Source organism: Theropithecus gelada, chromosome 6, assembly GCF_003255815.1.
Source record: "Theropithecus gelada isolate Dixy chromosome 6, Tgel_1.0, whole genome shotgun sequence".
Taxonomy (NCBI): domain Eukaryota; kingdom Metazoa; phylum Chordata; class Mammalia; order Primates; family Cercopithecidae; genus Theropithecus; species Theropithecus gelada.
In genome coordinates, this window is record NC_037673.1 from 142,890,683 (window position 1) to 142,915,168 (window position 24,486).

Consider the following 24,486-nt stretch of genomic DNA (forward strand, 5'->3'; position numbering starts at 1 on the left):
CGTGGATTCTGAGTGATCCGAAGGAGCTGGGGTTGCTAATTTTGTAGAGAGAAGATTGAGAGGTAGCATGATAATGTTGTTTAAGTATTTTGAAAGGCTGTCATTTGAACAACTTTTGCTTTTCGTTAGAGGTTCTTAATTAGGACTAGTGGATGAAAGGTACACAACAGCAAAATTTATTACTATAGAAAGTAGAAGTTTCTCACAATAAAATCCCTCTGGCTCTAGCTTCATTTTGATGTCATATTTTCCCCTGTTGCTTGCTCCATCATTAAAAAAATTTGGACAGGTGGTGGTGACCATTTGAGTCACCTAATGAAGCAATACCTGTGAAGTTTGGCAGTAGAAAGCATTCAATAAACAGCAGCCATTAGTGAATTTTGGGGGTCGGTTGGAAGAGAACTTGAATTGGATAGTCTTAATATTTCTTTGGAGAGAGTGAGTGTCATATAAAGTGATATATTAGGCCAGGCACAGTGGCTCACGCTTGTAATCCCAGCACTTTGGGAGGCCGAGGCAGGCAGATCACCTGAGGTCAGGAGTTCAAGACCAGCCTCAACATGGAGAAACCCCGTCTCTACTAAAAATACAAAATTAGCTGGGCGTGGTGGTGCATGCCTGTAATCCCAGCTACTTGGGAGGCCGAGGCAGGAGAATTGATTGAACCTAGGAGGCGGAGGTTGCTGTGAACCGAGATCACACCATTGCACTCCAGCCTAGGCAACAAAAGTGAAACTCCATCGCAAAAAAAAAAAAAAAAGTGATATATTAGTATCAAATATTAGTTTGTTTATTAAGACTTTTTGGTATTAATATTTGTTCTCTTTTCTCATTTTCCCTTTTAATTCAGTCCTACAAGGTGTTTAGTAAAAAACAAGGACAAAGGAGACTTGTTTTTCTCTTCCCCAAATCTTTGGTTATACAAACAATGAGATCTGTGTCTCCTGGTTTTTCCCTTTTAATTCAATTCAGCAATAAAGTGAACGGGAAGGATTTGTATGTAATTTGTGTTGGAGGGTTAATTTCTTTTTGAAATAGCCTTGTCTGGGTTCAGTGAGGATGATTGAGGAAGGGATAGTCAAACAAGATGAAGGGAAGGAGTGGAAGAATTAGGTAACATACAAAAGTAGGGAGTGGAGTTTGGACATAAATAGGTCTAGGATTATAGGATTTCTACTTCTAAAACTATAAAATTTTATCTGGAATTTTAAGAAACTTAACTGTCAGTGACATTGGAATCATCCAGAATCCTGAATGGAATTTTCTCATTTCTTAGATGATAATTTGAGGACAGAGTTGTAGGAAAATTGAACAAATGCTCCCTTTAAAAAAAAAGGTTAAAAATTTAGATTTTTATTTTGTGAGTATTCACAATCTGCATGTAATCACCTTGAGAGAAACTTCAGTGTATCTTTTTAGCATGAGAAGAAACACAGGACCTTTCTATATGGTCTGTATGTTGATAGTCAAATAGAAGAGTTCTGCTAGCCCAACTGGTTTTCAATAATGGTGGTTAAGCCTACGTATGAATAGATTTGATTTTCTTCTGCATAAGTTGTATAGTTAAAATTATTTATTGGAAGGTGGTTTTGGAGAACAGTCTTTAAGAGTAAAGTTCATATGTTCATAAGAATTGAATTTCCTGTGCTGAGTTTAGTAGGTTCAGTGCTTCTGCAGATGGCAGTATTTATACTAATTAAACTTAATACATGCTGTAACTTCGTTACCCAAATGAATTTTTCCATTGCTTTCTTTCAAGATTAGGGAAAATAAAATTATACATATAACTTTATTCAGCATGCTTTCCTCATCCAGTGTTTTTATTTTAGTTTAAAAGTTAATAGAAAGTTTACTTTAAATATTCTTTATATAAAATAGTAATTAAGAAATAAAGGTACCTTTCAATAATTGACACTATTTTTGTTTGCGTGTGTGAACATAGTTAAATTTTATACAAACCCAGGAGTTTAATTTTACTTTTAGTCTCAGAGGTAGGAAAAATTTTTTTCCTGTCCTTTAGTGGGGAAAATAGTTTATTGTTACTATTTTTAATTTTTACAGGGTACCAAACTAAGCTTAGTTTTTTCAGCAGAAAAAAATAAAAAAGTAAAAATTACTGACCCTATACTTTTCTTCAGACTTTGGCCTTTTCCTCTAAAAGTTTTTAATTTCCTCAGTTATTCAGTCTTAGTTTTCCAGCTTTTCATTCTCTTTTTAAAAAGTCACCATTGTAATGCATCATGATGAGTCTTCATTCTTCTAAGAACTGTACATAATTTTCATTATTTAATACAATTACTACTTCTTTAGTCAGCTTAAATGATAGAAGTTTTTGCAGCTATCAGCCCATATAGTCATTAGTGGTATTAAAGGGGCTGAATGTTTCTTAATGTTTTATCCTGCTTCCACAGTGTTCCAAGCCCATGGGGTTCCATAGAGCAGGCACTAAACATGGATATTTTGGCATTAGTGAAATGCTATCTTCCTCTTCATCTTTGCCTTTCTTTTATTTAAAGTATTGTTTGCAGTGGAATATTTGGATCCATCTCATACCTTACTTTCTTCCTCTCCTCACCAACCCTAGCTTATTCCTTTTCTACTTCTGCATGGTTGTACTCCATGCCTCAGCTCCTGCATGTAGTTTCAACTTAGCAGCAGCATAGAGAAGGTGTCTTGTCGGTGTCATGCTGCATTTGCCTTTTACTGGTGTCTGAGCAATGGCAGCATGGGTTTGATGTCCTGTGGGAAAATGACCCACATGAGAATTTGTTATGTATGTGTAATGAAGGGGCTTTCTTTTGTTGAATTTAAACTCTTGAGACTCCTTCAATATATTCAGAGCTGGTTTGATAAAAAAGGTAATTGATGCTATCATTTAGAATTAGTGTCATTGGATTTGGCAGCACTTCCCACAAAATGTCAAACAAAAAGAAATTTTACTCCATTCTTGGTCTTTTTCATTGGAAATAGCATTCTAAATTGTAGTGGTAAATTATTTCCCTGAATCCCAGTGGTAGCCGACATACAATGGCAGCTTTCCAACGTATGCTTGCTTATCCATTTTACAGGTGTAGCAATGATGCAAATAGTCAGCTGCCCGTATGTAAAGACAGTCGCTACCACCAAGACCGGTAATTTTTAAAACCATCTTAGTTTGTTTTGTCTGTAAGTTGGCATGGTAGTGAATGTTGTTGTTTATCCTTTTATTTATTTTTTGCCCAAGTAAGTGGATTTTTTTATATTTTTCTTTTTAATGAGCAGTATAAATGCAGTTGTCATATTTGGCCAACACTTAATTTTCCCAATTGCCTGTAGTATTAGCTTCTTTGGTTCACAAAAACAAATAAGGTCAGATCACTTTGTATCTTAATTTATGTAATAAGTGTAAACAACTTCATTCTCATATTCATAACATTTAATTTTATTTTTGATGTGTGTTTTTAAGTTAAATATAAAAAAATCATTTCCATGTGTAAAGTGATGTGATTATGCTTGCATGCTAGTGAGTATATGTGTGTGAATACATGTGTATAGTATACATTTTAAAGTTACTGAAGTAAGATAACTACCTGAAACTTAAATTTTAGTATAGGATTTGAGGACTTTTTTTTTTCCAGTTTTGATTCACATATCCTTATTTTAATAGTATTTTACTTATATATTACCAACTTATTTAGCAGTCTTGTAAAAAGTGTAAATCTTGGTTTGTCTTCTAAAAAGTAGACGAGCTTTGCTTTCTCTTAGGAAAAGAGTAAACAAAGGGTATAAGGATATTTGAGTTAATCAGAGTTGATAAACTCAGTCATTTGCTATAAAACTGAGAATATTCATACCCTTTTAGTTACCTTAAAATTAAAAATAATTTTGCCTCAGGAAATATCTGTAGTAAATATGTTTGTTGTCTTCATTAGAATTTGATAAGTTATCTTTATAAAAATATATTTCTATTCATAAGTAGAGAATATACCATGTTTTTAAATATTTATTATGTTAAGATTTTTTCATAAGTGAGACCCAAATTTCTGACTGTTTTTAAGGGTTGAATTTCTGTGTCTAATTGAATTTAGGCATTAGAACTAAAAATCCAGGGAAATAGAATTAAGTGGTATTTATGTCACCTTTTTATATGATTTTTGTTTTGTTCCAACTGGTCCATTCATTTATTAATATTTAATAGAAAGATTTAGCTCATATTTTAGAGGTTTATTTTGTATTGCAGTTTGATGCTTGGATCTAATTTTTTATTATTCTTTTTTTAGGTGTATTGCCAGGAATGGCCCCTCCTATCGTACCCATGATACATCCCCAGGTTGCTATTGCAGCTTCACCTGCAACCTTAGCTGGAGCAACAGCAGTTTCTGAATGGACTGAATATAAAACAGCAGATGGGAAGACATATTATTATAATAATAGAACATTAGAATCTACCTGGGAAAAACCCCAAGAACTAAAGGAAAAAGGTATATAGTGGTTGTAATGACTTGGGAAATAGTATAAACTGTAATAAATAGAATGGTATTTAAAGTTCTGAGTTAATTTCTTTTTAACATATTTGAGGGATTTGCTAATTACACAGTCGTTGGATTATTTTTACTGAATTGATAAATATTTATTTAAAAAACTAGTTCTACTTACATGTTATCATTTTTTCCATCTGGAGAAATTGTTATACATATGTACATATGTATGTACATATTTTTACTGTTAGGAATTTTCTAATTATATTGCATAATTATTGTAATCGTTATTGAGATTGATAATACAGATCGGGAAGGAATGTGTTTTTTTGTGTGTTCTGAAGAAAAAAATTTAGGCCCTTAGAATCTTAGATGTAGAAGATTCATAATTTTTTATATCACAAGCTCCTGTTATTACTGTTGTTTTTAAAATTTGGGACAGAGCCTCACTTTGTTGCCCAGGCTGGTCTTGAACTCCTGGGCGTAAGCATTCCTTCTGCCTCAGCTTCCCAGGTAGCTGAGGATTATAGGTACATGTCAGTGTGCCCACCTCATCAAACCCTTTTCTATTCCTAAGTATCTTAGTATCTTATCCCTTTTAGCAAAATAAATGATTGCTACAAATGATATATGATTGACCTGAAAGATTTAATGTCCCTTCGAAATCAGTAGGTTGTCTTCAAATCAGAGTTAACCTGATTGGTGTAGCAAGGTATTTGAAGTTGAGCATTACATAAGATTCAAATCAAAGATATTATAAAGAAGGACATTTTATGTTTATGGTTAATACTTGGGAATGGAATATTTTAATTGCTTATTCTCTGAAAGTTCTTAGAAAATTACATCAAAACCTTTGACATTATCTTAATTTTTTAATAGAAAAGTTAGAAGAGAAGATTAAAGAGCCAATTAAAGAACCCTCTGAAGAGCCTCTGCCAATGGAGACGGAGGAGGAGGATCCTAAAGAAGAGCCTATAAAGGAGATAAAGGAGGTAAAGGGCCATGACCCATTAACCTGGGAGCCACATTAATTGTTTCCTACAGCTTACTTGTATGTGAGTATCTATTTGATAGATTTAAAAATAATTGTTATAAATTTGATCTCTGAAATTTTAAGTTTCTTGCAAGTTCTTAATTCAGTTTTTTCTTTGAAAGTGTCATTAAGTTACTTCTTGTACTGAACTGAGACCCATAGAAAGACAGGGCCTTGGACCAGAGCTTGGACCTGATCTCTAACCTTCTGACTTATAAACTGACTGGTATTTGCTAAAATTATTTTTTTATTTTTTTTTTTTTTTTTGAGACGGAGTCTCGCTCTGTCGCCCAGGCTGGAGTGCAGTGGCCCGATCTCAGCTCACTGCAAGCTCCGCCTCCCGGGTTCCCGCCATTCTCCTGCCTCAGCCTCCCGAGTAGCTGGGACTACAGGCGCCCGCCACCTCGCCTGGCTAGTTTTTTGTATTTTTTAGTAGAGACGGGGTTTCACCGTGTTAGCCAGGATGGTCTCGATCTCCTGACCTCGTGATCCGCCCGTCTCGGCCTCCCAAAGTGCTGGGATTACAGGCTTGAGCCACCGCGCCCGGCCATATTTGCTAAAATTATAAGTGTAACTTCTTATTTGGAGAATGTTAGATATATTTTATCTGTCCTTTCTGCTCTTGTGTTCTTGCATAGCCAGATCCATGTATAGCACTAAAGGAGTTTTTTATTCAGTGAAGGACCGTGGTAGTCAGGTTTTAGTAGTAGGAAAGTTAGCAGAAATAAGAAACAACCTTAAATGAAGAGGTCTGTACTCCATATCTGCTCCTAAGCACATGGTTAGTGAGTCTATAAGATAGGACCAGCTGCTGCTGCTGGGTTCTGCTATTGTGAAATTCAGCTCTTTCTGTGGGATGAAGATTTAGAACTTTCTTAGAAATTCCTACTCAGTCTCCTTTCCTCATTCTAGCAGCAGATTTTGTGTTGATTGCACTTTGAGCTGTTTGCCTTCATACTTTTGTGGAACATTCAGGTATAGTTAATGTGATACTAATTAGAGTAATCTCATTTCTTGTAGGAGCCCAAAGAAGAGGAGATGACTGAAGAAGAAAAGGCTGCCCAGAAGGCAAAGCCAGTTGCTACTGCTCCTATTCCTGGTACTCCGTGGTATGTATTTGGCTCAAGTAGTAATTTTTAAAAATCATACTTGATTGTTACATGGTTTCTTTTGTAGAAAGGAAAAGTACTTTAAAAAGTGTATGTTAAATATGTTTTTATCTACTGAATATTTCGGCCTTTGTTTGTTGTATTTGAGTTATTCAAAACTGAAGTTCAGTTACTACAAGTGTCTTCCTAGTACTCTCCATTAATGTGTATTCTTCATAATTATAGACATGACCACTGTGAGATCCTGAATCTACTTTTTGTTTAAAATATTTTAAATTTGTTTTTGCATGTTTACTCACTATGTAATTACATTTATAGAACTGTGAAAATTATGTCTTTCAATCTAAGTATGGCATCCCTCATTTTATAGTACTCCACTATCTTGTGCTTCATAGATACTGTGTTTTTAAAAATCTAAAGTTTTGCGGCAACCCCATCATTTTTTCAACAGCACATGCTTATTTTGTGTCTCGGTGTTACATTTTTTCTTGGGATATTTCAAACTTTTTCATTATTATTATATCTGTTACAGTGATCTGTGATCAGTGATCTTTTATGTTACTGTTGTAATTGTTTTGGGGTGCCACAAACCACACCCATGTAAGATGGTGAACCTAGTTGATAAATGTGTGTGATCTAACTGTTCCAGCGACCAGTTCCCCATCTCTCTTCCTCTCCTCGGGTGTCCATTTCCCCCAAGACACAACAATATTGAAATAAGGCCTATTAGTAGCCCTATAATGCCCTCAAAGTGTTCAAGTGAAAGGAAGAGTCAACATACCTCTCACTTTGTGTGTGTGTGTGTGTGTGTGTGTGTCTTTTTTTTTTTTTTTTAAAGACAGAGTGTTGCTCTGTTGCCCAGGCTGGAGTGCAGTGGTGCGATCTTGGCTCACTGCAACTTCTGCCTCCTGGGTTCAAGCAATTCTCCTGTCTCAGCTTCCCAAGTAACTGGAATTTTAGTTATGTGCCACCACACCCGGCTAATTTTTTGTATTTTTAGTAGAGATGGGATTTCACCGTGTTAGACAGGATGGTCTAGATCTCCTGACCTCGTGATCCGCCCGCCTCGGCCTCCCAAAGTGCTGGGATTACAGGCATGAGCCACCGCGCCCAGCCACATACCTCTCACTTTAAATCAAAAACTAAACATGATTAAGCTTAGTGAGGAAGGCATGTCAAAAGCCAAGATAGCCTGAAAGCTAGGCCTCTTGGGCTAAATAGCCAAGTTGTGAATGCAAAAGAAGGAAATGAAAAATGCTGTTCCAGTGAACATAAGAATGATAAGAAAGCCTTATTCCTGATAATGGAGAAAGTTTGAGTGGTTTGGATAGATTATCAAACCAGCTACAACATTTCATTAAGCCAAAGCCTAATCCAGAAGAGATGCCCTACCTGTCATCAGTTCTGTGAAGGCTGAGAGTGAGAAAGCTGCAGAAGAGTTGGAAGCTAGCAGAGGTTGGTTCATGTGATTTAAGTAAGAAACCATCTCCATAACATGAAAGTGCAAGAGGAAGCAGCACGTGCTGGTGTAGAAGCTGTAGCAAGTTATCCAGAAGATCAAGTTAAGGTTATTGATGACGGCAGTTGCACTAAACAACAGGTTTTCAGTGTAGATGAAACAGCCTTCTATTGGGAGAACATGCCATCCTAGGACTTTGATAGCTAGAGAGAAGTCACCCCCTGGCTTCAAAGGATGGACTAACTCTCACCATCTCTCTGGTGACTTTAAGTTGAAGCCACTGCTCGTTTACCATTTTGAAAATCCTAGGGCCCTTAAGAATGATGCTAAATCTATTCTGCTTGTGCTTTATAAATGGAACAGCAAAGCCTGGATAACAGTGTATCTGTTTATAGTGTGTTTTACTGAGTTAAGCCCACTGTTGAGACTTAATGCTCAGAAAGAAGTTTGTTTTTTTTTGTTTTTTTTCCTCAAAATATTACTGTTCATTGACAAAGCACCTCTTCATCCAAGAGCTGTGATGGAAATGTACAAGGAGATGAATGGTGTTTTCATGCCTGCTGACAACATCCAATCTGCAGCCCATGGATCAAGGAGTCATTTTGACTTTCAAGTCTTATTACTGAGGAAATACATTTCATCAGGCTATAGCTGCCACAGATTGTGATTCCTGTGGTGGATCTCGCAAAGTCAATAGAACACCTTCTGGAAACAATTCACCATTGTAGATGCCATTAATAACACTGGTGATTCATGGGACGAGGTCCAGATATTAACCTTGACAGGAGTTTGGAGGAAGTTGATTCCAACTCTCATGGATGATTTTGAGGAAGTGAAGACTTCAGTGAAGGAAGTCACTGCAGATGTGGTAGAAATAGCAAGAGAACTAGTATTAGAAATGAGCCTGAAGATGAGCCAGAATTGCTGCAATTTTATGAGAGAACTGTAATGGGTCAGGAGTTGCTTCTTATGTATGAGCAAAGAAAGTGGGTTCTTGAGATAGAATCTACTGGTGAAGATGCCATGAACATTGTCGAAATAATAAGGGATTTAGAATATTACATAAACTTGGTGGATAAAGCAGCAACAGGGGGCTTCCGTTCTGATTAATGCCAAACTTTAAGGAAGCTCTACTGTGGGTAAAATGCTATCAAACAGCATTGCATGCTACAGAGAAATCTTTTGTGAAAGGGGGAGTCAATTGATGTAGAAAACTTCATATTTGTCTTATTTTAAGAAATTGCCACAGCTACCCCAGTTACCAGCAACCACCAGCCTCATGAGTCATTAGCCATCAAGAGATTGAGGCAAGACCCTCCACCAGCAAAAACATTATGATGCGCTGAAAGCTTAGATGATTGTTAGCATTTTTTTAGCAATAAAATATTTTTAAATTATGGTATGTACATTGGTTCTTTTGGACATAATGTTATTGCACACTAAGTAGACTACAGCATGATGTAAATATAACTTTTGTATATGGTGGAATACAAAAATTTTGAGATTTACTTTATTGCAATATTTGCTGTATTTCGGTGGTCTGGAGCCGAACCCACAATATCTAAGGTATGCCTGTCTACTTCTTATTTTCCTCTTATCTTGTTTTTCCCTTTTCTTTCTTTTGCCACATCAGTGCTTCCTTTCCTGTTCCTGCTCCAACTTATTTAATCTATATGCAATCCACACTTTGCAATGATTTGGCTTGTTTCAGAAGTCTTGTAATGTATAGGTTCCCTTCTAACTTCTTTTCCTTGTTTTTGTTATTGAAGAAATAAATGTTTTTCCTATAGTGTTCCCAAATCTAGATTTGTCCCCATGGTACTGTCTAATAAGGTCCTCCATGGTACTGTTTAATACAGGGTCCTCCATTCCTGAATTTCCTACAGACAAGCAAGCAGGTCTAGAAGTGTGATCAGATTCGGATTTAATCTTTTTGGCAAGCCTAGTTCATAAGTGATGATGATTATTGCATAGATCAGAGGTTTTCAACTAGGAGTAATTTTGCCCCTAGTGGATATTTGGCAATGCCTGGAGACATTTTTGGTTGTCGAGACTTGGAGGGTGTTAATAACATCTAGCAGATAGATGCCAGGGATGCTCTAAATATCCTGTATGCACAGGACTGCTCCCAACAAGAATTGCTTCTCTAGCCCAATATGTCAGCAGTGTGAGATTGAAAACTCTGGCCAAGATCAGTTAAATCAGTAACCCATTTATGCTGAAGGTTGTGCAAATTTTTTGTATGAAAAAGCAATAGGATATAAATCCCACAAGCTTAGCATTCCAATAATGGAACACTAGGCATAACCGCATGAAGGGTTGAAACTAATGGTAATGTATTTCTTTTATTCCCTTTTCATTTATTAACTGGGATGCTTATAGAGAGATACTTCCCCTTATCACTGTTGGTCACTTAGAGGTACAAATTGTATAGGAAGGGAAGGGCTTAGCAGTTTTCAGAATAATGAGTTGGTTTGAGTGTTATTAATTCATAGATTTAAATATATTTTCTATGTTTTTAATCTATTACAGTTTTTATCCTTATTGATGTTTAAAATTGTCTCCTCTTTGGTCAGGAGAAGACTCTTGCAGCTGACTCTTTAGGTTTTTTTTGTTACAATCCTCTATAGCTTCCCTGCTTTCCTCTATGACAAGACATTCTAGGCTTATCTTGTATATTTCCTATCTCAGACCTAGATTCAGCCATTTCTCCAGGGGGCCCTTGCCATTTTTGTGGGAATTGGATAGTTCGCAACTGTATTAGTCATTATTTTTAGACTTCTTTGGTAGACACAGCTGGAAGGTACCCACATTCAAAGATACAGCATGAGTTCATAGCATTACTTCCCATTTAGATCTACCTCAAGATTTTTATTGAACCTCATCATCTATCTTCAGTATCTCATTTCTTGCTGAAAATACTATTTCTCAATGATAGTGACCTAATTACTCGTTTGCTTTTCTCACACATGTCGCTGAGTAACAATACCAAAACTATCACAATATGATTACTGAAGATAGTTTTTGTTGTTGTTATGTTTAGGGCATATTGCTGTAGGAATGCATAATCAAATTACTGTGTTTTAAAGGCACTTGGAATAATTGTTTTCTGTATAATTTCTATATAATTATTCCACTGACTGTTACACAGGCTCATTAAAAAAAATAATTATGGAAAATATTACCTGGTTTCAAAGTTATGAAAACAGTCTGTATTCCAAGAATATATTCCTGGGTTGTGGTTTCTCTGTTTGAGTATTGTACGTGAAAAGCTGGTAACCAACTCCAAACCCCCTCAATTTGGAGCTTCATGGTCCTCACTAATTTTCAGACTTGGGGTCTGTTCCCACTTCCTCTGTTCTTCAGATGAGATAGTTAATTATTGATTTTTTATTTTTATTTTTTAAGTGACAGGGTCTTGCTCTGTCACCCAGGCTGGAGTACAGTGGCACGATCATAGCTCACTGCCTCAGCCTCCTGCCTCCTGAATAGGTGGGACTATAGGTGCACACCATCACACCTGGATAATTTAAAATTTTTTATTTTTTGTAGAGATGGAGGGTCTCACTTTGTTGCCCAGGCAGGTTTCAAACTGCTGGCCTCAAGTGATCCTCCCACTTCAGCATCTCAAAGGGCAGGTGCAAGGAGTATGGGTGTGAGCCGCCTTGCCCAACTGATCCATCTTCTAATTCACTGATTGTTTCCTGATGTCTCCATTCTGCTCTTGAGCCAATCCAGTGACATTTAATTTCAGTTATTTTTAATTTCTAAATTTTCCTTTTGGTTGTTTTTTTGTAGTTTATGTTTCATTACTGAACTCTTTTCATTTATTTTAAGTGTGTTTTTCTTTATCTCAGGGAGGTCTGGTTATTGTTGCTTTAGAGTTTTTGACTATCAACATAGGAGGCTTAGTGTGATCATTTCAACTTGTAAGTTACCTTGGACTTGACAACTGTTGAATAACTTGATAATCAGGTCATATAGACTTAGTTTCTATTGGAGTTTTAGCTGCCATGCTATTGCAACCATGCCACTCTGCAACCAGGGATTATGCTCAGGGCAGAGCTACGAGGTGGGTGAAATGGGAGATTTACTCTCTTGCAGTTGTTTCTCTAAATTTTGACTGTCCTCCCTATTGCTTTGTGTTTGTCCATCAAGACAGTACAGAGTCTGAATGTAGTTGTGTTTTGTTTTTTTTCCTTTTTTTTTCTTTGAGTTTTCTAATTGTAATTAACAGGACCAGTGGGTTGTAGTAGGTAGTGTACGATGCCCTAGTGCAATTGATACTTTACTACCTTTTTTTTTTTTTTTTGCTGAAACTGGGTCTCACTTTGTTGCTCAGGCTGGAGTACAGTGGTGTGATCACAGCTCACTGCAGCCTTGACCTCCCGGGCTCAGGTGATCCTCCCTCCTCAGCCCTAAGTAGCTGGTGCAACCACATCCAAGCTCGTGCAACCACATCCAGCTAATTTTTTTAATTAATATTTTTTGTAGAGATGTGGTTTCACCATGTTGCCCAGGCTGGTCTCAAACTCCTGAGCTCAAGTGATCCTCCTGCTTTGGTCTCCCAAAGTGTTAGAATTATAGGCCTGAGCCACCGTGCTGGGCCTTCCCTTTACTTTTTATTTTAGATATAATTAGATCTTAAAGTCTTCATAGAATGTTGCATTTGAGTTTGTAGTTTTGGTTTGTTAAGAAATATTAAGAACTATAGTAGGTAGGATGCTATATCTGTTCTTTAGCTTTAGAACTGCTTAATAGCATTATTGTTGCCATTAAACTCCTTCTTTTTGATAGTTTAAAATTTAGTACTCTCAAATTGAGTGTGCAAAACCAAATTCCTAAGCATTCTAATCCCTGATCACAAATTGCTTTGCATTTCTTGGTTTTCTCAATTAATATGTTGATCAGTTATTTTTACTTGAGTCATTCAGTTATCTTGTAAAAACCACATTTGGTTCTATGTAAATAACTATTGGTAATAAGAACAAGTTGTTCTTCAGTACCCTCATCTCCCCACTTGTAACAGGCTGAAAGTAGAAGTCCTAGCTATAAAATATGTTCCATAACATAAGAGAATGATATTTTGAATCAATTCTTAGGTGTGTTGTTTGGACCGGTGATGAGCGGGTCTTCTTTTATAATCCCACCACTCGTCTTTCTATGTGGGACCGGCCTGATGATCTGATTGGCAGAGCAGATGTTGACAAAATTATTCAGGAGCCCCCTCATAAAAAAGGAATGGAAGAATTGAAGAAACTAAGTAAGTTTTATATTAGGAACTTATCCACTGATTTTAACGTTCTTTTATATTTTGATAGAAAATGTGGAGGTCACTTAGCAACCCTTTATTTTTCAAAGAATATAAGCAGTGTTAGAAAAAATAGACTGCTATCCTAGTTTGAGTGAAATAATAGAGATTAAAAATATGGAGAGAATTTGGATAAGACTGTGCTTTGTAAAATATGTGTGTCTTTAATTTATTGTCCTACTCAAGATTTTCAGTTAGTCCAAGATATGGTTGGTAGTGTTGCTACTTGCTTAGTGCTTATCAGTACTACTAAAATGCTCCTCAGTGGGCCTTTTAGCACCTTTTGTGACTAGTAATATATTTCTTGAAATAATACAGTACAAATTTTTAAAAAATAAAAAATCTCAGTCTTTTGAATTAGATAGTAAGCCCCTTATATTCCTGAGACTAGATACCTAAACCTTACTAAGAGATTATCTTTTAATCTACCTCATATTCAGAGGGCATTCCAATATATCGAGTACAATTATTTGTACGTAATTTTTGTTGTATATTTCTTATTGGTAATTTCCCATTGTATTGATATGATTGTGTTTTTATAGAACTGTGGCCCCCAAGTGGTATAGAAGCAAGATAAATGAATTATTACTACTTCTAATGAAATAAATCCTAATGTGTATCATTTATAGTCATTGAGACATTTTCATGCATTATATGTATGCTGAATTATAAGTGATTTCTGAATCAGTGCAGCTTTGCCTGTCTGGTGCTGAAGGTACTAGGCTCACCTTCAGCAATACTTGTTTTATAGGTATGATAATAATACTTTATGGTATTGAATGATGTTGGAACAATATGTGATTTGCTTTTGTTTTTCATGAATTTGTTTTTAAATATTTGATTCATTCATTTGATAAATACATTAACATGCATCGTTAAAAGGTACTATAAATCCTGAATCAAGAAAGCTTTATTTTATATATATGTAAATTTAAGGTTTAGGCAAGAAGCATTTCAAAATGAATTGAATTTAATGTAAAGGGAGGATAGGGGAAGTATAGAATTATGCTTTAATGGTTTATAAAGGGATGAATATTAAGAGGTGATTAAGAGGTGTTATATAAATAGTAATTTTTAAAAAGAAATGTTTGTGGAATATATGTATATGACTTTGTAACAATATTTGAAATGTTTCTGCCAGGGCACCCAACTCCGACAATGCTGTCGATCCAAAAGTGGCAATTCTCTATGAGTGCAAGTGAGTGAACTGACTATAAATTGCAGCTTCTTTTTAATACTATTAAAGTAAGTGTTCTGGTAGTGATTAGCAGAAGAATTCATGCCTAAATATTTTAATTAAATTTTGTCTTATAGTTAAAGAGGAACAAGAATTAATGGAAGAAATTAATGAAGATGAGCCTGTTAAAGCAAAAAAACGGAAGTAAGTAATATATACAATTTGATTGAGGTAGATTATATCTTTTAAAAGTTGATTTGGTAATAATTTGTGATTGGAAGGGACAGGTAATGTGAATGTTGTTAGGAGGCATGATTGCTCTCTCAGGCCTGATAGTAAATAGCTTTGTTTTTCATTGTAGAAAGAAAATGTGTCCCTTTTTTTGCTAGATTTATAAAAGATTTGGGTATTCACATATGTATTATGAAGTCAAATGATAGTTTTGGAATTAATTCTTTTTGGAAATTTATTAGTTCTCAATTTTATAAAAAGTTCGTTTCCTCCCTTATTTAGACCCCAGTAGATACCATTCCAGAGATCTCATAAAAACAGACACAGAATTCTCCCTCTGTATATGATTATCTTGTAACTTTACCTAGTCCTTGAGTCTGGTCATTACTACTTGGTGAGGAGTGAACCCATAAGCTTAGGAAGTGCTCTGCGAGAAAGAGACTGCTAAGAAGTAGTGGCATTAGCTTGGCCAGTGCTCTAGAGTTGGGTAAAATGTAAATGTTATGGTGGGGGGAAGGATGGGGTAGAGGGTATGCATGTATGGGGAATGGGACCATTATTTAGCAGCAAAAAGGAAAGTTTGAAGACATTAACAGGAACTGGTTAATCGTAGTCCTTATCTGAAAAGGACAGATTGAATGCAGCCAAATTATGGCAAATAAATCAGTAAGACAACCCCTATAAAGGGTAGTTCTTTTTAAAAAAATTTCTTTATTGGAAACAACATAAAAGATATGAAAGAATCACTCATAATTTATCAGCGTAACATAGCTATTCTGATTTTTGCAATTGACTTTTTAGTTCTTGACCAAATGTAATTTTTATTAGTTGTAATTAACTGATTTTGTGCTTTTTTAAAACAAAAAATACCTAGAATAAGACATTTGTTTTGTTAATTATTATAAATGACTGTATTCATTCTGTTTATGTACCATTATTTTGGATGTTCCTACGATGTTAAACTTTTAGGTTGTTTTTAATTGTTTGTTCTTATAGACAACTCTGTAAGGTTTTTAACTGCTTTTATCAGGAGAATGTCAAAGAAGTCCTTTATGTGGATTGCCCGAGCTTCTCTATTTAGGTACAAAGCTAAAAGCCTATTTTTCCTGGCTTAGTTTTTCTTTTATTTCCTTTATTGAGATAGATAGTGATAGTTTGTATTGTGACATTTTCATTTAGTATAGTTCTATAAAGGTTATTTGTTTTCATTAGTTATTATATTTCTTGGATGTCTTAACTCTTTTAACTATTTAAATAGTTTTAAAATTATTATTATAAGAGGGTATATTGTTTGGCAAATTGCTTTTACCTGTTTGTTTTGTGCATATCTTAGGTCACAGACTATCTCGCTAAGTTCCTGCAGGTCACGGACTATGTCTTCTATTTCTTTTGATTCATTCCCTAAGTTGCTAAGTACCTCTCACTTGCATTTGTGGGTTAGCCTTAGTTCCATTTAAATCTCTGGGGCTACCTACAGTTCCCTGTATAGCATGCGTTTGAATTTCCACATGTTCTGTTGTCCTGATTCCATTAAGTTTGTATAGGGAATAAGAGCCAATTTTAAAAATATGCTTAGCAGATCATATTTAAGAAGGAAGATCTGCTGAAATATACACCCAGATATTATTGAATTACATACTTTTTTGGATTATTTACATGAATGGGCCTTTTTCGTAGTGCATATGTTTGAGAGGTGCCATGATTCCATGTTTACAATTTCACTTGAGTACCACACAGAAACAGGGTTGCCCTTACCCCTGAGGTGCATTTTTGGAGGAACAAGAAGTAGTTTAGTCATTGATGAACAGTTCTAATTCCACCTAACTACTCCTGGGCCCATGTTGCTCTCTGGGACCTGTCCTTCAACTTAAATCTCAACTTATCACCCAGAAAGTGAGTAATAAAAAGTCAGGTAGGTAAGGTATATATCTTACATATTCACTTGGCCAAGATTGCAGATATTTTAGTTTTATTTTTAAAATAAATGTTTGAGATTACTAAAACATAATACCAGTTAATACCAATTTTTATTAGATTTTACAAAATATTTTATGTATTTATAATGTAAAACATTTTGGAAAATACTGTTTTTTCTATATTTCAAGAACTAAAAAAATTATATTCTGTGCTGTTTGATTCTGACACATAAAGTTTTGCTGCAGTGTTAAACTTTTTTTTTTTTTTTTTTTTTTTTAAGTAAGATTGCTCCCTTTTTATGTTATTAACCAGTGTCAGGGAGAGACAGCACATTAAAGGTGTATTTTTTTTCCTAATAATGTAGCCATTGTAAATCATTAGAAGCCCATTTTAATTTTGTTATTATGAAAGTTGTTTATTCCTTAGAGTTCATTTGAAATCCTCAATATAATTTGTTTTTGCCAAAAATATGCTGCTCAGTAGTGAGTCTTGAAAATTCCTTTGATTTTAAGATTTCTGATAAGATCTGAGAATTAATATTTTGTCAGTTGATGTCTTATATTTTATTTTTTATAGGAGAGATGATAATAAAGACATTGACTCAGAGAAAGAAGCTGCCATGGAAGCTGAAATTAAAGCTGCCCGAGAAAGGGCCATTGTCCCTCTGGAGGCTCGAATGAAGCAGTTCAAGGACATGCTGCTAGAGAGAGGGGTCAGAAAACAATCTTTGGGGGAGATATTTCTGTTTTGTATAAGTAATATAAATATGTCTTGCTAAAAGGTCAAATCTAAGGTTAGTGCTCATGTTATGGGGGGGGATAAGGGGATTTTTAAAATTACTGTACATTTTTTGCAACAGCCTTTTTCTTGGCTAATCTTATCATATTTAACTAAATGCCATTTTACTGTCCTTTTAAGTACAAATAACACTTAACATTTATTGGGTCATTAAATTGTGGTGAGTAATATAAGACGAGTATTAACATTACAGAATGGCGGACTACTTGGGATAGGTAAGGTATATATGATTATTCTTCCTTTAATATCTTCAGAATGGCTTTTGTTAGAGGAGAACTGATACTTTGTGATATTATTATCTGCAATTTAATTGAGAAGGGATTTCAACTATTTGATTATATTCACAGATTGATTTGAATAAGTAAAATTGTTCAATTTTAAATCAGAACATTGTTCACAAGATTGGAGCAAGCATGACAAATCAAAATACAAATCTTCAAGGCTTTTTCTGATGTACTGATTTTTTAAATGTCACACAGTAGTGGTTATTTTAATGAGCAATTAAGTGTGTGTTACTTCTATATAATATAGGAATGTTCAGAGCCAATTAGTGTAGAAATTTGCTGTTGCTAGCCTCCCACTGCTTGTCATTTATTAGTGATGGAAACTTCAGTATGGTTTTATGTCTCCTTTATAAACAGATATCCTGTAGATTTCAAGCAAAATTATGACCTTTATATTTATAGAGCAAACTTAATTATGAGGCAATACATTTTTATTTTAAAGGTGTCTGCTTTTTCAACATGGGAGAAGGAGTTGCACAAGATAGTTTTTGATCCCCGGTACTTACTTCTCAATCCTAAAGAGAGAAAACAGGTAAAAGGAAAATGGCATTAACTAAGAATGTATATCTCTTGCCAACATAGTTTTTAAATTATGAAGAATAAAGTACCATCCCTTTTTTTTCTGATACAGCATTCAAAAACATAGTCTTGCATCTTAGAACATACTGTGTGTCTATGTGTGGCCATTTCTACCTCAAAATTCTTGGATATTTTTGTCCTTATGCCTCAAACACCTAGGTTATGTGTAGTATGGTTTTAAAATTGATTTCAAATGCTTTTACTAATTTGCTTTTTTGGGCCAATGATGCAAATTTAGAGTAGAAAAATAGCAAAATACAGATGAGTATAAAGGAGAAAAAAGGCCACTGTAATCCCATCCAGTAGATATGACTACCATTGAACACTGGTTTATTGAATACCGAACAGCCTTCTTGACCGTTATATGTTAGTATTTACATATATATGTGTGTGTGTGTGTCCTGTAGATTGTACTGGAACATAAGTTTATGTCTTATACACAACTACACATACAAAGTTCACATCTAAGTAGCATCTGTTAAAATATCTGTTTTCATCATAAACTCAGAAAAACAGGGTCCCTGTTGAATTAGTGCTGCTTTTTATTCCCATAATGATTCAGTGACATATCATTTCATGGTTGCCTCTTCTAAAGCATTGCACACTTCCAACTTACTTAATTTCTGAATTACCTGAACTATCCTGACACTGATCTCCATAAAATGGTGAGTATATGGAACCATTTGCTATAGTGCTGTTAAGCTGTAAGATTTCATTTGGTAACAGTAGTGCCCATCTTTGATATTTTTACTATAACAATTAGAATAATTCTTCACACGGTGTGTGCCATTATGCATGTAGGTCTAATCATGGACTTGATTGAAGGGAGAAAATTTACAGTGTGCCAGATAAGTATTTTAGTACTTGGAATAGAAAGACATAACTTCCTTAATGTATTTGCATCTGCATTTTAAGCTTTATGTCTTTTTTAAAAAACAAAAAAACTCTGTCTGCATTTTTTATTCTCATTTCAGTTTATGGCCCTATCAAAATTTATAAATTAGCTTTGATTCCTTACTTTTCCCACTGCTCCTTTACAGTCTTATCAGCAAATCTATAATCTACCTTCAAAAAATTTTCAAAATCTCACCTTTTATTAATCATTTCCCCCATTAACACCCTAATCCAAGCCACCATAAGCAACCCTTATCATCTGTGTAGCCTGTTGTTGATCTTCATTCCATCTGTTCTTGTTCCTCTTTAGTCAAGTTCTTTTTCCACACGGCAGCCAGACTAATTTTAAAGTTTAAGTGATATTAAGTTAAGTCACTGCTCCCTTGCTTAAAACTGTCTAGTGCTTTCCATTTCATTGAGGATAAAATTGAAGTTATTTTCATGGTCTCTAATATTCTACATATACTTATCCCTGTATACCTCTTGAAGGTCTTTTTTAGTGTTTGTTGATTATAGCCACACTGGCCCTGATATTACTTGAACAAGCCAGTCATTCTGGTATTTTGCTATTCCTTCTGCCTGAAATGTTTTTCCTCTAGGTGTTAGCATAGCCAGCTTCATTTCATTAAGGTACTTGTCCAGGTGCCTTCTAATCAATCTAAGTATTATCTCTTTGCCTTTTCTAATTTCTTTATAGTGCTCACGGCTCTAATTATATAAAATTGTGTTTTTATTATCTGTCTCCTCCTCCTGCAAAATATAAATTGTATGAGGATAGAAACTTTGTCTTCATTGCTTTATTTGTGGTGCCTGGAACAATGCCTAATCTAAATATCTCTGAAGACTTTAAAACTTTTATGACATATTCCTCCTGGTACTGAGTGTTATAGTGAAATTCTAAGTAACATATTGAGAACTGTAGTTCTTTCCCAATTTTTGAAGCATTCTATGAGCTGATGGTGCTATCTCCTTAATAGAAGTACATTTGAAAAGAGAAAATATTCTTCTAGTGTTCTGTTTTCAATAAAATCTGTAGTTAAAAGTTCTCATGCCATTTATTTATTTATTTATTTATTTTATGTATTTATTTATTTAGAGATGGAATCTTGCTCTGTTGCCCAGACTGGAGTGCAGTGGCGCCATCTCATCTTACTGCAACCTCTGCCTCTTGGGGTTCAAGTGATCCTCCCACCTTAGCCTCCCAAGTAGCTGGGATTACAAGCGTGCACCACCATGGCCGGCTAATTTTTGTATCTTTAGTAGAGACAGAGTTTCACCATGTTGGCCAGGCTAGTCTCAAACACCTGACCTCAAGTAATCCACCTGCCTTGGCCTCACGTGCCTTTTAAATAGAATTCTTCTCTCAACAATCAGAATGTAAGAACTGAGAAGAAGTAGTAGTTAACATTTGGTGTTTAAAAATAAACACGTTTTTTGAATACTTGGTTTTATTATTTGCGTAAGAGTATAAAGTGAACAACCAGAAAGGTGCTAGGTTACACATTACACATTTGCACTTTGTAATTTCATGTTTGCAGTTTGTGCTTTGATTTAGAAAACACTAGTAACTTCACTGGAAATGCCTCGTAATATAAAATCATATTTCAGTTTTCCTTTTCTAGTTATTTGTAGATTTATGCACATTCTATATCATTATAAAAGATATATTTTATATAATTGTAACCATAAATTTTAACTTAGAATTTTCCTTTGATAAAGGTCACTTAAGGGGTCTGAAATGTTTTTGTTTGTTATGACAAATTTTAATTGAAAACCATTTTTCACAAAAACTAGACCATTGCCATATAGGATGCTACTAGGTTCTGACATAGATAGTAGTTATGCTAATAACACTTTAAAATAAGTTCTCTCTTATTTCAAAATAAACGTTTTAAAAGCTTTTCCTCTAAGAACTGGAAAGAGACAAGACAGGATACCCACTCTCACCACTCTTGCTCAACATAGTACTGGAAGTCTTAGCCAGAGCAATTAGGCAAGATAAAGAAATAGAGGGTATCCAAATTGGAAAGGAAGAAGTCAACTTGTTTCTTTTTGCAGATGACAGGATCTTACCTATAGAAAAACCTAAAGATGCTACCAAAAATCTCTTAGAACTGATAAATTCAGTCTGGGCGTGGAGGCTCATGCCTGTAATCCCAGCACTTAGGAGGCCAAGGCAGGTGGATCACATGAGGTCAGGAGTTCAAGACCAGCCTGGCCAACATGGCGAAACCTCATCTCTACTAAAAATATCTCTACTAAAAATGGAAAAATTAGCCAGGCATGGTGGCGCATGCCTTTCATCCCAGCTACTTAGGTGGCTGAGGCACGAGAATTGCTTGAGTCAGGAAATGGAGGTTGCAGTGAACCGAGATTGTGCCATTGCACTCCACCCTGGGTGACAGCAAGACTCTCTCGAAAAAAAAAAAAACTGCTAAACTGATTCAGTAAAATTACGGGATACTAAATATCCAATACAATAGTGTTTCTGTACACAGTGAACTAGCTGAAAAATCAGGAAAGCAATCCCATTTACAGTAGTACCAAATAAATAAGATAACTAAGAATAAATTTAACCAAACAGGTGAAAGACCCCCATAAGGAAAACTTTACGACCCTGATGAAAGAAACTGAACAGGATACAAAGGGAAAGACATCCCAAGCTCATGGATCAGAGTAATTAATATTGTTAAAGTGGCAGTACTCCCCAAAGCAATCTACAGATTCAGTGCAGTCTCTATCAAAATACGAGTGACATTCTAAACAATGTCACTGGAAGAAAAAATCTGGCTAGGCAAGGTGGCTCACGCCTGTAATCCCACCACTTTAGAAAACCAAGGCAGGAGATCACTTGAGGCCAGGAGTTTGAGACTGTCATAGCGAGATTTCTCTACAGAAAAATACAAGCACTAGCCGGGTGTGGTATTGTGCACCTGTAGTCCAAGCTGCTTGGGAGACTAAGGCGTGAGGATCACTTGATCCAGGAATTTGAGGTTACAGGGAGCTATGACTGCTACTGCACTCCAGCCAGGGCAACAGAATGAGACCCTGTTTCAAAAAAAAAAAAATTCCTAAAATTTTTGTGAAACCAAAAAAGACAAAATAGCCAAAGCAATCCCAAGCAAAAAGAACAAAGCTGGAGATATCGTAGTACCAGACTTCAGAATGTGCTAGAAAGCTGTAGTAACTAAAACAGTATGGTACTGTCATAAAAACACACAGACCAAAGGAACAGAATAGGGAACTCAGAAATTAATCCATATATTTATAACCAACTTATTTTGACAAAGGTGCCAAGAACACTCACTGTGGAAAAAACAGTCTCTTCAATAAGTGATACTGGGAAAACTGGAAATCTATATGCAGAAGAAATGAAATTAGAACCCCACCTCTTACCGTATTTGAAGATCAACTCAAAATAGATCAAAGACCTAATTGTATGAACTGAAATGAGAAAACTACTAGAAAAAACCATCGAGGAAATGATTCCAGACATTGGTTGGGAAAAGATTTTACAAATAAGACCTTAAAAGCACAAGCAAGAATAAACAAATGGGGTTATATCAAAACAATTCTCCATAGCAAGGGAAACAACAGTGAAGACATCCTACAGAATGGGAGAAAATATTTGCTAACTACTTATCTGACAGGGAATTGAATGTCCAAAATGTACGAGGAACTCAGTCATCTCAACAGAAAAAAAAAATCTTAACAAATGGGCAGATGATCTGAACAGACATTTCTCAAAACATACAAATGGCCAATAAATATATGAAAAAATACTCAACATCACTAATCATTGGGGAAATGCAAATCAAAAGAGCAGTGAGGTGTCTCACTCCAGTTAGGAAGGCTTATATAAAAGAGGAAAAAATAACAAATACTGGCAAGGATACTCAGAAAAGGGAACTCTTTATATACTGTTGGTTAGAATTTAAACTAGTATATCCATTATGGAAAACAGTATGGAGGTTCCTTGAAAAACTACAAACAGAGCATTGATATGATCCAGCAATCCCCCTACCAGGTATGTATTGAAAGGAAAAGAAATAATTGTATTGAAGAGATATCAGTACCCACATGTTTATTGTAGCACTGTTCACAGTAGCCAAGATACAGAATCAACCTGGGTGTCCAATAACAGATGACTGGAAAGAGAAAATGGGGTTTCAGCCACAAAAAAGAATGAAATCCTGTCATTTGCAGCAACATAGATGGAACTGGAAGTCATGTTAAATGAAATAAGCCAAGAACAGGAAGATAAACATCCTATGTTTTCACTCGTGGAAACAAAGTTGATGTAGTAGAAGTAAAAAGTAGAACAGAGGCTACTGGAGGCTGAGAAGGGTAGGGAGAACTCGGAGGATAGGAAGAGATTTGTTAAAGCATATATAATTAAAACTAGATAGGAAGAATAAGTCCTGGGGTTCTGTAGCACTGTAGGATGACTGATTAACAGTAATAAGTAGTTTTGAAGAGCCAGAAGGAGGATATTGAACGTTTTTCCAACACAAATGATAAATGTTTGAGATGGATATGCTAATTATCTTGATCTCATCACTCCACATGATATGTATTTAAACACGTTTCGATTGTACATGTATTGAAACACAGTAACCCCATGCATATGTACAATTATTATTTGTCAGTTAAAAAAAAATAAAGCCCTGCCCTTGAACTCCAAGAGAAAACACCAAAATAAACTTTTTGATACCTCGTTTGTTATTCAGAGCTTTTTAATATTGACAGTATTACAGTATGGTACTGTGTTACCCACACAATTACTCGGAATTGTCAACCATCTAGGCCACTGTTACTGAATAATTTGTCATTGAATCATTGTGAAATTAAAAATATGAGAATCAAATAATGGAGACATTTTTAGTAAACGTATTTTGAAACATACAGAAAAGATAAAACCATAAGTGAAATTTCACAAAATGAATATATCATGTTCAAAAAAATGGAACATTGCAAGCACTCCAGAGCTCCAGAGCTGCCTTGAAGGCTTAAAGGGCATAGCCCTTTAATATACATTTTTGTTCATGCCTATAAAAGTGAACTTAACAGAATCATTTTTAAAATTTACTCATTTTCATTGTATTTATTATGAAATTTTGCTCATGAGTTGAGGTTATGAGAAAATAACCACTTAACATGGGGAACATAAGGCCAAGTGTATTGGGAAGCATGACACAAATAATTAGGAGCAACTTGGAAGCATAACACAACCCCTA

General features: G+C 35.2%; 1 protein-coding gene across 3 annotated transcripts in view; it reads left to right on the forward strand.

The window, feature by feature from the left end:
- Positions 1–24,486, forward strand: part of TCERG1 (transcription elongation regulator 1) — a 64,296-nt gene that overhangs the window by 18,046 nt on the left and 21,764 nt on the right. Inside the window, exons 6-15 of one of the 3 annotated variants that reach the window (XM_025387992.1) lie at positions 3,069–3,131; positions 4,260–4,460; positions 5,337–5,449; positions 6,511–6,599; positions 13,161–13,321; positions 14,511–14,567; positions 14,684–14,750; positions 15,808–15,858; positions 17,271–17,406; positions 18,219–18,308. In XM_025387992.1, the coding sequence (XP_025243777.1) occupies positions 3,069–3,131; positions 4,260–4,460; positions 5,337–5,449; positions 6,511–6,599; positions 13,161–13,321; positions 14,511–14,567; positions 14,684–14,750; positions 15,808–15,858; positions 17,271–17,406; positions 18,219–18,308 (1,028 nt within the window). The remainder of the gene's footprint in view (positions 1–3,068; positions 3,132–4,259; positions 4,461–5,336; positions 5,450–6,510; positions 6,600–13,160; positions 13,322–14,510; positions 14,568–14,683; positions 14,751–15,807; positions 15,859–17,270; positions 17,407–18,218; positions 18,309–24,486) is intronic. The other 2 variants (XM_025387993.1, XM_025387994.1) reach the window with 2 other exon arrangements.